This window comes from Aethina tumida, chromosome 1 (assembly GCF_024364675.1).
Source record: "Aethina tumida isolate Nest 87 chromosome 1, icAetTumi1.1, whole genome shotgun sequence".
Classification (NCBI taxonomy): Eukaryota; Metazoa; Arthropoda; class Insecta; order Coleoptera; family Nitidulidae; genus Aethina; species Aethina tumida.
This window is the reverse complement of record NC_065435.1, coordinates 236,503-249,828: the sequence shown is the minus strand read 5'-3', so window position 1 is coordinate 249,828 and position 13,326 is coordinate 236,503. Positions and strand designations below refer to the sequence as shown.

General features: G+C 29.7%; 2 protein-coding genes and 1 long non-coding RNA gene across 4 annotated transcripts; all 3 read right to left on the bottom strand.

Annotated features, from left to right (window-relative positions):
• Positions 1-299: 299 nt before the first annotated feature.
• On the bottom strand, positions 300-3,154 carry LOC109597312 (uncharacterized). The gene is made up of 3 exons (XR_002191419.2): positions 3,066-3,154; positions 2,966-3,006; positions 300-2,299 (listed from the first exon to the last, which is right to left on the bottom strand). It is a non-coding gene; the product is annotated as an uncharacterized LOC109597312 (long non-coding RNA).
• A 1,067-nt stretch (positions 3,155-4,221) lies between these two features.
• Positions 4,222-10,302, bottom strand: LOC109597299 (putative inactive tyrosine-protein kinase Wsck). The gene is made up of 9 exons (XM_020012949.2): positions 10,157-10,302; positions 9,834-10,062; positions 8,879-9,012; positions 8,237-8,533; positions 7,953-8,179; positions 7,206-7,565; positions 6,511-6,993; positions 5,880-6,093; positions 4,222-5,713 (listed from the first exon to the last, which is right to left on the bottom strand). The coding sequence occupies exons 2-9, from the start codon at positions 9,995-9,997 to the stop codon at positions 5,424-5,426; spliced, it is 2,169 nt and encodes a 722-aa protein (XP_019868508.2). The 5' UTR covers positions 9,998-10,062; positions 10,157-10,302; the 3' UTR covers positions 4,222-5,423.
• An 814-nt stretch (positions 10,303-11,116) lies between these two features.
• On the bottom strand, positions 11,117-12,503 carry LOC109597318 (putative hydroxypyruvate isomerase). 2 transcript variants are annotated; one of them, XM_020012972.2, is made up of 5 exons: positions 12,466-12,503; positions 12,044-12,255; positions 11,745-11,856; positions 11,509-11,684; positions 11,117-11,430 (listed from the first exon to the last, which is right to left on the bottom strand). In XM_020012972.2, exons 1-5 carry the CDS (start codon positions 12,486-12,488, stop codon positions 11,123-11,125), a joined length of 831 nt encoding a protein of 276 aa, XP_019868531.1. In that variant the 5' UTR covers positions 12,489-12,503; the 3' UTR covers positions 11,117-11,122. The 2 variants fall into 2 exon arrangements, with proteins under 2 accessions (XP_019868531.1, XP_019868532.1); XM_020012973.2 differs by lacking the exon at positions 12,466-12,503 and adding an exon at positions 12,314-12,338.
• Positions 12,504-13,326: the final 823 nt, after the last annotated feature.

Below are 13,326 nucleotides of genomic sequence, written 5' to 3'. Positions count from 1 at the left end.
ACGCGAGGTAGAGAGGTAGAGGTTGAAAATATGGTGAATGCGCAAAAGTACCGTTTTGAGGTCCAGCCCTATCCTAGACATAAGGCGTCTTTAGCATCCACTCATTTACCCAAATTATGACTTCCCTGTTTCTTTATCACATCTCTGGATCCAATGTAATGGATGATGAAAGTAATAGACATTAAGTTTGTTGATTGTGTGATCTTATTTAAAATTCTCGTAATTCCTAGTAATGTAATATGTCTCGTAACATGTGTATCAATTTTAGGGGTTTCGAGTTATTTAAGAAAACGCAGAAATTATACAAAATAGTTTATTATTAACAATATTAATTAAATATTAACATGATTTATAATTTAACGATTAAATCTTATAGCTAACTAGCATCTCAAATGCAAAATTAAATGTATAAACTAAATATTGCAAAATACATCAAACAACATAAGAATTTGACAATTTGACAATTTGACAATTGTGGTAACGAAGACCGACAGAAGATACATAAACTCTTATAAGCTGGATCAGTTTTGAGATAATTCTTGTTTTTCAAAAGTTCCTTCACGAAGATCAACATATTTTTTCATATCATTTTGCCACTCCAAAACAAGCATTTAAAAGCAAATTATTGGAAGATAAATCAAGGCTACACGGTGGATAGTCCATGGTGTTCAAAAAGTCATTTCTGTGACTCGGTGGTCCGTTTTCCTCATTTCTTCGAATACTGCTGTCAAACAAATGGCTCAGGTTTGACGATTCTACCATTAATGGTACGGTTGTGATATGTGATTATCGTAACACTTCCCATAAGACAAAACAATTATTTATATTTAAAAAATGTCTTTGAAAACTACCTACTAGGCCCTGTCAATTGATACTGCAGAATTAGAATATTTGGAAGCGTACTTTTAAAGAAGTAGATTAATCAATTTCAGTTAATTATCTAACAATATTTATAAAAACACTAAATGATCGGTTCAATTTTCCATTCAGAAAGATCCAAAATAAATATTTTTTTCATAGTTTGTGCAAGTTATAGAAAGTGGTCACCAAAATCACATACGAAGGAATTGCATGTGGAATTCTTGATAAACACACAAACAATAAACGTCAAAGTTCAAATTAAAGTGGTCAATATTCACATATTTAAATGTAAAATACGGGAATGTTTTTTATGTATAATGTATGTAAAATAAATTTTGAACGATATCGACTTCAACATAACAGGTGAGCTGAAAAGTTTGTAGGCTGACACATAAATGGCGCTACTAGTATTGAATCGACCAAAATCAACAACAAATGGTATCGAAAAATTGTAGACACACTCAAAAAACTGTCCGTGATGAATTAACCAATTCCTTGCGCAGACATTTTGTTTTGTGGACCAATTTTGTTATACACGAGAATTCTCCCCAAATGTGTGTGGCAAATTTAGCAATAAATTGGTTGCAGAACCAGGTGTCACATAGAGAACATAGATATAGTTACATAGTTGACATGAATCTTGCCACATGACAAGATATGCGTACTTACGGAAAAGTGTAATACTGATGTGTTGATATTAACTAAGGTCATGGAACATTTGATTTTACATTTTGTAATTTTATCCGACTCATACGCATATCTTGCAATGTGGCACGATCCTTTCCAATCAATTGAAAGAATTTTAAAAATTTTGCTGCTGTTCTATGCGAAACACCCGTCTCGGCAACCAACTTAGCATAGTTTGCTTCTGCACACTTTCTACGAATTTCGGGAGTGTCTTCGGGTAATACAAAACTAGTGTCCTCTGAGGGAACGTTGATGATTTCTTCAGCATGATATCGAAGTCGATGTCGTTCAATATTCATTCTACCCGCAAGACATGAAAATGACATTTTACATATTTTACATCTGAACATATGAACGTCGTCTGGATCTTCTTGTAGAAATGGTTTAAATAAAGGTTCCTCAATCCACTGAAATTTGAACTCTTGGCTTCTTTTTGATTCGCGTTTTTTAGGTGCAGAAATTCCACATGCCATGTTTTGGTGAGCTTTAGTTTTTAGGTGTTTTTTGATTGTAGATAAATTTACCACTTTATATGACTTGTCACAAATTTTACAACGATAAAAATGTTTATTACTTGGATCTTTCTCAATGGAAGATCCTACATCTTTTAACCAATCTTCATTAAATTCTACTAGCTTCTCATTAAAATCGACTTCCGCCATTTCTACAATTTTCACAATAACAATATAACAAACAATCTGTTGCTAACTAATGAAAAAATAAAAAACCAAAGGGGAGGTCCTGGTATTCACTGTGGAACAAAACAAAAAAAATTAAAAATTCAGAAAAAATACCGAGACTGTTGGTAATATTACTCAAACATATTTTATTATAGTCAGGGGATCCACTACAAATGCAAGTGAGATATGTCACCGTTGACAAAACTCACATAAAAAAAATGATGTCTAAAATTTAGTATTAAGTAAGTAGTTTGTGCTTATTTCACAAGACTAAGAATAAAAATTTTATGGGAGTGGCCGGATTTCAATAAATCCACACAATCCACACAATCCTAACTAACTTTTGCAAAATCTCACCCCTAATAGTCACCAGCGTTGTAAAAGGAGTTTGGACATCCTTTGGACAAAAACATTCTAACCGAATAAAAAATTTCATAGGTTTTTGTTGTAGACTATCTGTTGTTTCTTTGTTACTCAGTAACAAAGATTTTATAGCAGAAAAATATTATAAACAAAGATAAACTGCGTTGTTGCCATATAGTTTTCATAAGCGAGTTTGTCACAGGGGGGCTATCTCATTCCTGGTTCATCCCCCAGATTTCTTTATAAATATTTAGTACAAGTGTTGTCCAAGTCGGATTGTTTAAAAACTTCTCTGTTTTATCGAAAGCAAAAAAAATAATTATGAATAGAAGCTCATTGCTTAAAATCATTAACTACATACTGTAAAACCTTACCTATATATAGATTCCTCCAGAGTCAAATAATCAATTTATCACTACAATTGAAATTAAATTTTCATTAGAATCATTGTTTAATAAAAAATTATAAACTTACTATATATATATATATATATGGTATATAAAACAAACACAAATTCAAAATGAATGAAAATAGTTTTAAAACACAAAAAGTATATAACCTCAAATCAGCTATCAACGTTTAAAGGCAAGCAAAGAATGACGCGCGCAATCGCAGTGAGTAAATATAAAACAGCTACTTTTAAAGCAGGCCGCACACTATCGTAGACGCCGCAAATCGCATGGATTGCTCACTGAGCGAATTTTTAAATGTTTAAATGAAATAAAATAAACGAAGAACTATTAATCAATACAATTCGTGATAATTTACAAGTTAATTTGTTAAGTTGATGCGTTGTTGAGTAGAAAATGCATGGCAAGACATTTCTGACAAAATGGAAATACCGACTAAGTAATAATGTATTGTAACTTTATTTAATTAAAACTATACAGTGCGAAAAATGCTCTTCGTGTCTGGATGTTGTAAGAGATGGATGCACGACAAAGAGAGTAAAGTTTTGCCCGGTAGTAAGAATCCCTACTCTCAGAGACAATGTGCCGTGCTGGTGCGCGCCGGCGCACAATGTAAATTAATCTTTGCGAATGCATTTAGTAACTCTCCGTATGCATAAGGATGTAGTTCGAGTTCTTCGGATGCTCCATTTAAATTCCGTAACTTTGTATAATTTTCAATCTGTAAAATGAAATATTTTTTGAGGGTATATCAAAAACAAAAATAAGTATTCTAAAAATAAACTACTTTTTTCAAAATAAAAATGTATCCCAAAAATTAAATTAAATAAATAAATGCATAAGTAAAAAAAACTAAAAATAATTAAATAATGTGTTTGTTCAAAGACACCGACTCGTCTGCGGAGACGAACCGCATGCTAAATGCAGCAAAACCAAATGATCCCCTCCAGTCAGTTCGGCCCGCCCACATAATTGCATGTATATCTTTCCTTTTTGTTTTTAGAAAGGGGTATTGATGTTCCGTCTCAATATGCGAGTAGACACGTTCATCATTTTTGATACGGTATACCTCTGTGAACCCATTCGTACTTGCCAAGGAACAAGTACTTCAAGTACCGTAGTGCCCAGAAAAATAGTACAAAATTTGAAATCAAAAATTTTGCAAGATATTTCATAGAAGAATCTTCTCCGCCCAGCATAAAAAAATAACATATCTGATATTCTTGCTAAAATTATTTATTGGTTAAAGAATGTATAAAAAATATAAAATAATACACATTAAATATATACTAAAAATACTTTCAGAGTCAAAATAATGTACATAAAATACTTATTTGAACAAAAATATATAAAATCGTATATAATGGAATGTAATAGTAATTAAATTAAAAGAACGATTCAATTTGGGTTTCCTCAAACTTGCACATTTGAGAATTAAACAATTCATTACATAATAAAAATTAACTGCCATTATGGACCAAATTTCACCATTTGTTTTATTTGTCTATAAGAGACACTATGGTATTTCAGGTAACTGATAAATACACAGGAGGTGGTTCCTATACATATAACAAGCCACGAGCACTTCGTTCAGATTTATCTAGCTAAAATATTACGTTTACATTTTCCTTATACAAAAAATAATTTGATATACATGAATTCTTCCTTGTCACGTTGTGCATTATCCATCCATTAAAAAATTTTCAATTGTAAAACTATAAAATAAACAATTAAAATTGAAACGAAATTTTTAACATCAACTTTTGGACCACAGTAAACTTAGTTTTTAATATAGTATTGGAATGTTCAGTTGATATGTAGGATGAAGAATATAAAATTTCTGGATCCAAAACATCATATTAAATTTTCCGGTAGGTAAATGTAGTTAAATCGTAATGTTTTAGTACCGGGTACTCTTCCTCTATTAATGGTGGTCACAATGTAATTAGTTATTATAAGTTATTTTGGCATCTGTGATATATCCATTCAGTATCCTTAATTCTTATAACTAATTTCCTGAAAAAAACTCACACTTATAAATACTTATACAGAACTAGAATTCACACTTGTCCACCTCCCAAACAAAAAATTCCATGGTTCAAATGTTTTGTTACATTTCAGAATAGGTTGAAGATTTAGTGAAAAAATTTATATTGGCCAACTTTGCCCTTGTAATATACGTAATAAAATCAAGTATATCATATATTAGCATAGAATAATATGCTTTATGAATAGCAGTAGCAATTACCAATAACAATTACTTATCTTGAACTGCACAAACAATTTTCACAAAATAATGACATTTAACATAAAACCCCTGAGGCAAACCTTGGACAATGACTAGTACGCCTTTTCAAAAAGACAATTTGGTATGGTCACTTTCATGTGGAAACCTAAATTGAATTATGCTTTGCAATTAAACTTAAAATACTGGCCTATGAGATAATTCCATATCTGTATAGAATTGTTCATACTGGAAATTTGAGTTTAGATTAAAATTAAGACACTTCATAAATCTCATATTCATAAGACCCGAAATAGATTCAATTAAATTGGTGAATTTTGGTCTTTCATCTGGATCAACTTGCCAGCAGTCTAACATTGTATGATAAAGTTCGTCACTAACGTAAGACAGTTGTGGTAACCTAAGACCTTTCATAATCCTCTCTGGAATTTCATTTGTATTAGAGATGTTCCCATATGGTGTCCCACCTGAAATAAATCATGGAAATTGTCAGCACATTATTAGTTATTAGTCTAATGTTTGTTCATAAGAATTCAAGTACAATGACACAATGAAAACGAAGAATAAATTATTTGACTAAGTGTAAATGGCTACTACAAATATATTATTAAATTATTATTGAGTATATCTTACCCAATACACAAATCTCCCATAAAACGCAGCCAAAGGACCAAACGTCGCTTTTTGGATTATGTGGTTGTCCTTTAAAAACTTCAACGGCTGTCCAACGAGTATAATCAGGTATTTTATTGTGACTGTAATATTGTGCTAATCCGTAGGAACCAATCTTTGGAATAAATCCATTAGTTATAAGTACACTCCTGGCACAAAGCTGCTTATGAACGATCTGAAAGAAACAATAAAATATGTGACCAATGTTTTTTTAATCAGTACAAACATGAGTAAACAAGATTCTGAATTCAATATTCGAGGAAGCCGGAACGGAAAATATTTCCTTTACACACTGCATCTGGTGACGAAATGTGGAGCTTTCAATATAATCTAGAGAACAAAAGTGCTTAACTGTGATAAAACAGTTTAAAACAAAAAAGTAATTTGTAGGTGGAGAAAACATTCAAAAAGCTTCTATAAACATCCTGAAGGACATCTCAAATCAATAATGTAAAATATTCATTCGACATTTAAAACCGAGCGAACCGATTAAGTCCGAAGTTCTGTTTACATTGGAATACATTATATTTTATATCAAAACAATGAAGTCCTGCCTGTTAAACAGATAAATAAGTTTTTATTGTTTACTTACTTTGCAAGTTTCTAGATGTGCCATACCCTTGGAAATCTGCACTGCAATATCCAAAGCTTGTTCTTCAGATAAACTACTGAATCCACCTGGTAATGAATCTCTGCTGCTTAACAGTAAGTCTTTCAAATTCATTGACAGATATTCTAAAGCTACAATCACCATTTGGCTAGTCTCACAAGTTCCAATCAATTGAATCACGTTTGGATGATTTCCTGTTTTTATCAATAAGTCCAGTTCTTGCAACATAGATTTACGCGTTTCTTGGTTCATTTTTTTATCTTGTATACTATAAGCTGCAATTGGAATGAGTGTGTCATTTTGATTTACTGTGCCACTATTCACTCTTCCAAACTTTCCGGTACCCAGCAAGTTTGTAGGTTCTATTTTAATTTGTTTTGGAGAAAATGTTGTTATTTTTTGCTTCAAATTTGTATAATAATTTTTGGGTTGATATTCTTCTTCATAAATATACCCATTATTTTCCTTAAAAAAAAAATTTCTATTATAGATATATGTTGTTCTGATTATAACGTTTTTGATTCGTAGAATCTCATGTATATAAACATAAAAATAAAAAATATATGTGTAAATAAATAAAATAAATGTGGTCGTGTTTTAACTATTTTTGGTGAATCCGAATTGCGTCGAGTAATATTCGAAAAAGTTCTTGTTACTAGGCAACTAAAAGAGCTTACCACTTCAATCATTGGTCCACGTAGTGTCAATTCTTGATTATCAGATGCTCTGAGTTGTCGATTAGCAATTTTAGCCATTAAAATCAAAAATCCGACAATACCTCCAATAAGAGCACAAGTAGCCAAAGCAATTGCCACTGATAATCCAATAATGACAGAAGAATTATCACCGTCATCTTTGTCAATGACGACATTTAACAATTGAATTCCTGTTTCAGTGCTATACCGGACCTTTGTTAGATTATTTAAAGTGCTTACTATACAAATTATAACTTTGTAATTGATATCTGGATTTAAAGGTGCATTAAAATATCCTCCATAAGAATTTCCATCTCCAATTATAAAGTTTTGTTCAACATCCTGTAATTCATAAAAATAAACATACAATTGAAACAAATGAATCAATACAAATTAAGTTACAGGTAAGTGAGTACACATTATAAACATAACTATTGTAAGAAATTATTTTAAAATACACTTATTCAGCTTATTAAAACTATCACTAAAGCCACACGAGATAATTTGTGATAAGTGTATTTTGCATTATGAAACCTAAAGTGTGCCGAGAATTTTTCAATTCATGTGACTCACGTAAGACAAATTGGACCAAGCTTTTTCATATTCTCTAATGTCAAATGTGAGATTTAAAAATAAGAACGATGGTCAAAGATGACATGAGAGAGTGTAATTACTCTCGCAAATAGTATTTTAGTTTTATATCATACATTTTTACATTTACATACATACTTTTGGAGGTATTTCAGCAGTAATATAATAGCTTAATCCATTTTTTTGAGCATCTGCATATGACATAACAGTAGATTTGTCAAATCCTTCCTTGGCATCATCATCAATTATAATAATTCTGTATGCAGTTATAGGTCCATTATTGTTTGTGGATGGAATAATTTTAATTGTCATTTGTTTCCCATCCCTTTTAATAATACTTGGTGTTGTAGGTGGAATGTCAGGTTCTAAAAATCAAAATTTAAGTAAACTAACAAAAAAAAAATTATAAAATTTATAAATACCTGCAAGTGGAGTTTCAATAATTTGAGAAACTGTACCCCCTTTTCCATATTGAGATAGAGTTGATATTGAAATATTATATGTAGTACTTGGATGTAAAGTTATTATAGTTGCTTTAAATGTATTATTAGAATATATCCATTTTGGACTGTCAGGGTAAAATGTAGAAAAAGTTTTGATTATTTGAGCCTCTATTTGATAAGAAACAATATTTGTATAAGATTCTGGTGTATTCCAAGTAATGCTTAAACTGTTTGAGGTGATATTTGAGATAACTACATTTTGTGGTGGCCCTGGAACTAAACACATCTCTATTAAATTTGGGACATTAAAAAATGTTATTATACGGCACTATACATATGTTAATAAAATGTATCTTTATAACATCTTTCTATCCCATTGGCAACTGTCTCTAGTGTCCAATAACAAAATAATGAACTGAATAATAGAATAGAGGTTTTCAACAATGTCTCAGAATCTACTATACAGAACTCAAACGCCGTTAAAATGGGTGGATAATTCTTAAATTACAACTGAAATTAATTTATATCACCACTAAATAGTTTTCTTTTGAGCAATATAATACTGCTCATATACATAGTAACAATTTGATTTGTAGTACATTTAATAAAATACCTGCGTACCTAAAACTCCGGTATCATACAAAGCATGTTTTTCTGGTCCAGGCTCACACTGATCACAATGTTCACAGGAAGTTTGACTAATTTGTTCACCTTGATCATTGCTACAGACACAGTCTTTTTGTAGATATACATATCTAAAATGAATATATTTAAATTTATTAGATGAAAGTTTATGAACGACAATTGTACTGGATGCGTTGATTGGGATGGATCAAATTTTTGTAAGTAGTAGGAAAATGATGATGGCTTTAAAGGTGAATCCAAATTAAGTTATGATAAAGAGTTTCTACTAATTTCATTACCACTATAGTTAAGATTTGTTTTGAAAATATAAAAAAAAAAAACTTTTTAAGATATTATCAAAATATCACCACACCCTAAAACTTAAAATATAATATTCTTAATTTTAAGGGCTATTTTAGAGGTATTCAAAGACATATTATTCTCAGATTACACCTTATCAATCAACATTTATCGTTATAAACAAATAGTGTTCTGGTAAAACCTTGTTAATATCATATTAAATACTAATGTTCTGTTGAATTGGTGTTTATTAATTTTTCTTCATCATCAATTACTGGAAAACGGAAATAAATTACAATAAGTATGAGTCATCATGATTCACACCATTCTATGATCAGATTCTGCCATTGGTTTAAAGTTTATTGCAGAACAGAATTATTGCACACAAGATCAATACAAAAATTAAATGAATAAATAAACATTTAAAATTTATATAAAAATACTCTTTCACACATGGTCTGTGACACACCCCATATTGTAGATCCAAAAATAAATTCTTAAATCATGTTTCTGATTTGTGAAATCCAATTTAACATTTGACAATTGCTGTCAAATATCATTTTAAGTTATTCGAGTATTTAGTTTATTTGTTAGAAATTTGAACACGAATATGAATGATTTATTGTTTTACATTTTAGAATTACACACATACCTGTAGTACATTTTTGTACACATATCTATACATTGTTGTGAGTATCTTATATTTGGAATCCTCTTAGTTTGTAACTGTGAAGTCTCATTGTAACATCCTGGTAAAGAACCAATATGACTAAAGGTTGTAGCCACAACAGACATGAACACTAAATAGAAAATCATATTTGGAAAATCATCTATGAGATTATTAAATTGAATGTCTAGTAAACATCTTGAACCCTCTTGTTCTAAAATTAAAAATATAATCCATTAATTAATATTATAAACTAATTTTAATACAAATTAAAAAAAAATAATATAATAATTATAAAAAATAAATACCTTTGGCAAATGTGAAAACAGTTCAATACAAATAGATCAAACGCATGTTTGGTTGTAATTAAAATATGTTTTCATATTCTTTTTACACCTTTACTGCTAAAATATTTTGTCCAAGTAGCAAAGGCTTGGTGTAATAGCTATTTCTGTTGACTCGTGTTTGTTGACAAAGGTTATGTCAAAGAGATAAAGGTGCATTCCCATAAAGACGTGCAATAGATCATATCTGTAAACGTAACGGATGTCGTAATTTCAAATTATTTTCGCTTCATCAATAATATTTATAAGATATCTATAATAAACAAACTGTAAATTATTATCAGTAATTTTTTATCCCACAATTTTTTGGTTTTTTTATTTATTTGATTAAATGCTTTTTTAAAATTTTATTATTTACTATTGTTTATATGTATACTTAAAAAATTAATTCAATTTTAACGTATGACACCATTTAGTCATGTGTCAAAATAGCAGTCAGTAACAAAACATTTAATTTTTGTTCAGTTCAATTCAATTCAATCCCCATAAAAATGGGTGCCATAAAATATAAATTTCATCATTCGTATATAAAAATGGCGGGGACTTTTCTTCATGAGTACCAATGTAACATACATAATAAATATTTTGAGGTACTACTTTTCTGTTTCTTTATTCATTTGATTAATTTATTTATTTGCAATGTTATTATTTAATTATTTACTAATATAATTTTATATTCAGAAAATCAGTAACGTTCTAGGGTTTAATTTGTTGGTCGAATAAATAATAAATTAAAATGAAATTAAATTACTAAACGAATACAATTATGAAATAATTTAAGATTCCAATAATCCAAAATTCGTGAGATAGCATTATAAGGTTATCGTTCTATTTAATAATCAATTAGTTTTAATAACCACTGATAAGAATTAAAAACGAGATGCTGTTGGTACATATATTTTATTTTGAAAATTCTGTCTTATAATAATATTATAATTTATAACCAAGTTCGGTAATCCATTTCAATCCATCATTTACATTAGTTGCCGGTTTATATTCAAGTCCGATCCAATCATTGTATCCATGAGACTGTAAAGTTTGTAAAACGTATTTATAATTAATCTCTCCCGGTGTGTTTGGTTCATTCCGGTTAGGACATTGAGCTACTTGAACATGACCAATACAGTTAATTAATTCCTTAATTGAGTTAGTTATGTTTCCTCTGATGTGTTGTAAATGGAAGACATCCAACATTATTTTGAGATTGGGGCTGTTAATTTTTTTCACCACAGACAAAGCTAAAAATTTTAGTTTAGTTTAGTTTAATTAAGTTAAGTTCATCATAACATTAAGTTTTTATGTTTCATGAAAACTACCTTTATCATAACAATTCATATAATAATTAGGTACTGAGTACTTGTTTATTGGTTCAATAACGCCTAAGATATTTTCAGGTTCTAATAATGATACGGCGTATCTCAGATTTTCTTCGTACACCCTATCGTTATTTTGAGTTATGGTACCTTCGACTTTTCCAGACATAATGTGTATCCTATTAAAATCATGGATTAAAAAACGTCACGTCAAAACAAACACAAATATTTGTTCTTACTTCTTTGCACCCAATTCTTTTGCATATCTAATTGTTGTTTGTATGCTTTCTTTAAATTCATTTTCTTTTCCTGGAATTGCCGCAAAACCCAATTCTCCCTTTGAGACATCTCCTGCAATTATAATATCACAGAAAAGTGAAAAGTGAATTTTAATGTACTTTAACAAGAAAAACATATATTGTTACATAATAAATTATATGATGTCAAATAAACATATTTATGTACCTAATGTATAAATAGCGGGAAAATTTTAATAATTAATAATATCAATTAATTATAGATTAATTACAAACATTACCTGTGTATATGTTTATTAAAATTTGATCAATTCCCGCACTATTTTTTGCTTGTACCACTTGTTCTTGTGTAAAACCGAAAGGAAACCCAGTTTCTACCGCTTTGAAACCAGATTCCTTGGCCAATTTATATCTTTCCAGAAAGGGCCTTTCTGTATATAGAAAAGCTAGATTTGCACAAAACTTAGACATGTTTCTGGAGCCTTGAACAATTCTAAAATGGAGAAAAAAATTAAAGAAGATTTATTTACTTTACCGTTATCTATTAATACCAATTGTGATAACATATTACGATTCCATAACAATATTTGATTAAAATAGCATTATAAATAAGTAACAAATGTATTAAAATTTTATTAATTGTTTATTGAAAAAATAAAAATGTTATTTTTAAGACATCTAAACTGCAAAATGGATGAGATACCTGGTCACCGATTGTAAGTACATAACACATATCTACATCTACAATAAAGGTGAGTTTTCATGTTGACGCTAGGCAACTGTCAAAATCGATTTACTTCCAACGTCAATGTTTGCCTGTCATCTACTGATTGTTCACTGATCATGATTTAAAGTTGATAGTTATCAATTGATTGATAAAATTTAGAAATTTACATGGAACATATTTCAACACAGGCAATTTTTTATCTGATTCAATGACAAAACTGTTGTCGTCATAGTGACTGGATGGATATATTGAACAGTCTGGCATACCACTTTGGATCCAAAGTTAGTATTGATTTCGTAATTATCAATTTATATACGAGTCAGTCTGAAAAGGGATAAGATGGTGTACACCTGTATCTGTTAATAGAAGATTTCATAAGTACACTTCTCATGACGACAATAACGTGACTAAAATATTACCGCTTACGATGATAAAAAAATATCGAAAACGAAAAGATGATGAAAAGGATGTTTAACTCATTTGCCAGATTTTCAACCTTCTTGATTCTAGAAAAAAAAGCTGGGGGATATTAATGTTCCAATTGGGACGGTAAAGAATGGCACTACTTTATATAATGAATTTAATTTCATCAAGCTCATTCTGAACTACATCAAATGACTACTAATTTTCGACAAGTTTGCTCTTGATGCAATTATATAATAAAACTGAAAGTGAAAAAAACAGAAATTAAATTTATCAAATTAATCGTTGCCATTGGAGGCGATTGTTTAATTAATTCGATACTATAAGAGACAAATTTAAAAAATAATTACGCATTAATATGTATATGGAACACCATTGTTTCTCATAACACACACATGACCTTTAACTCTTGGT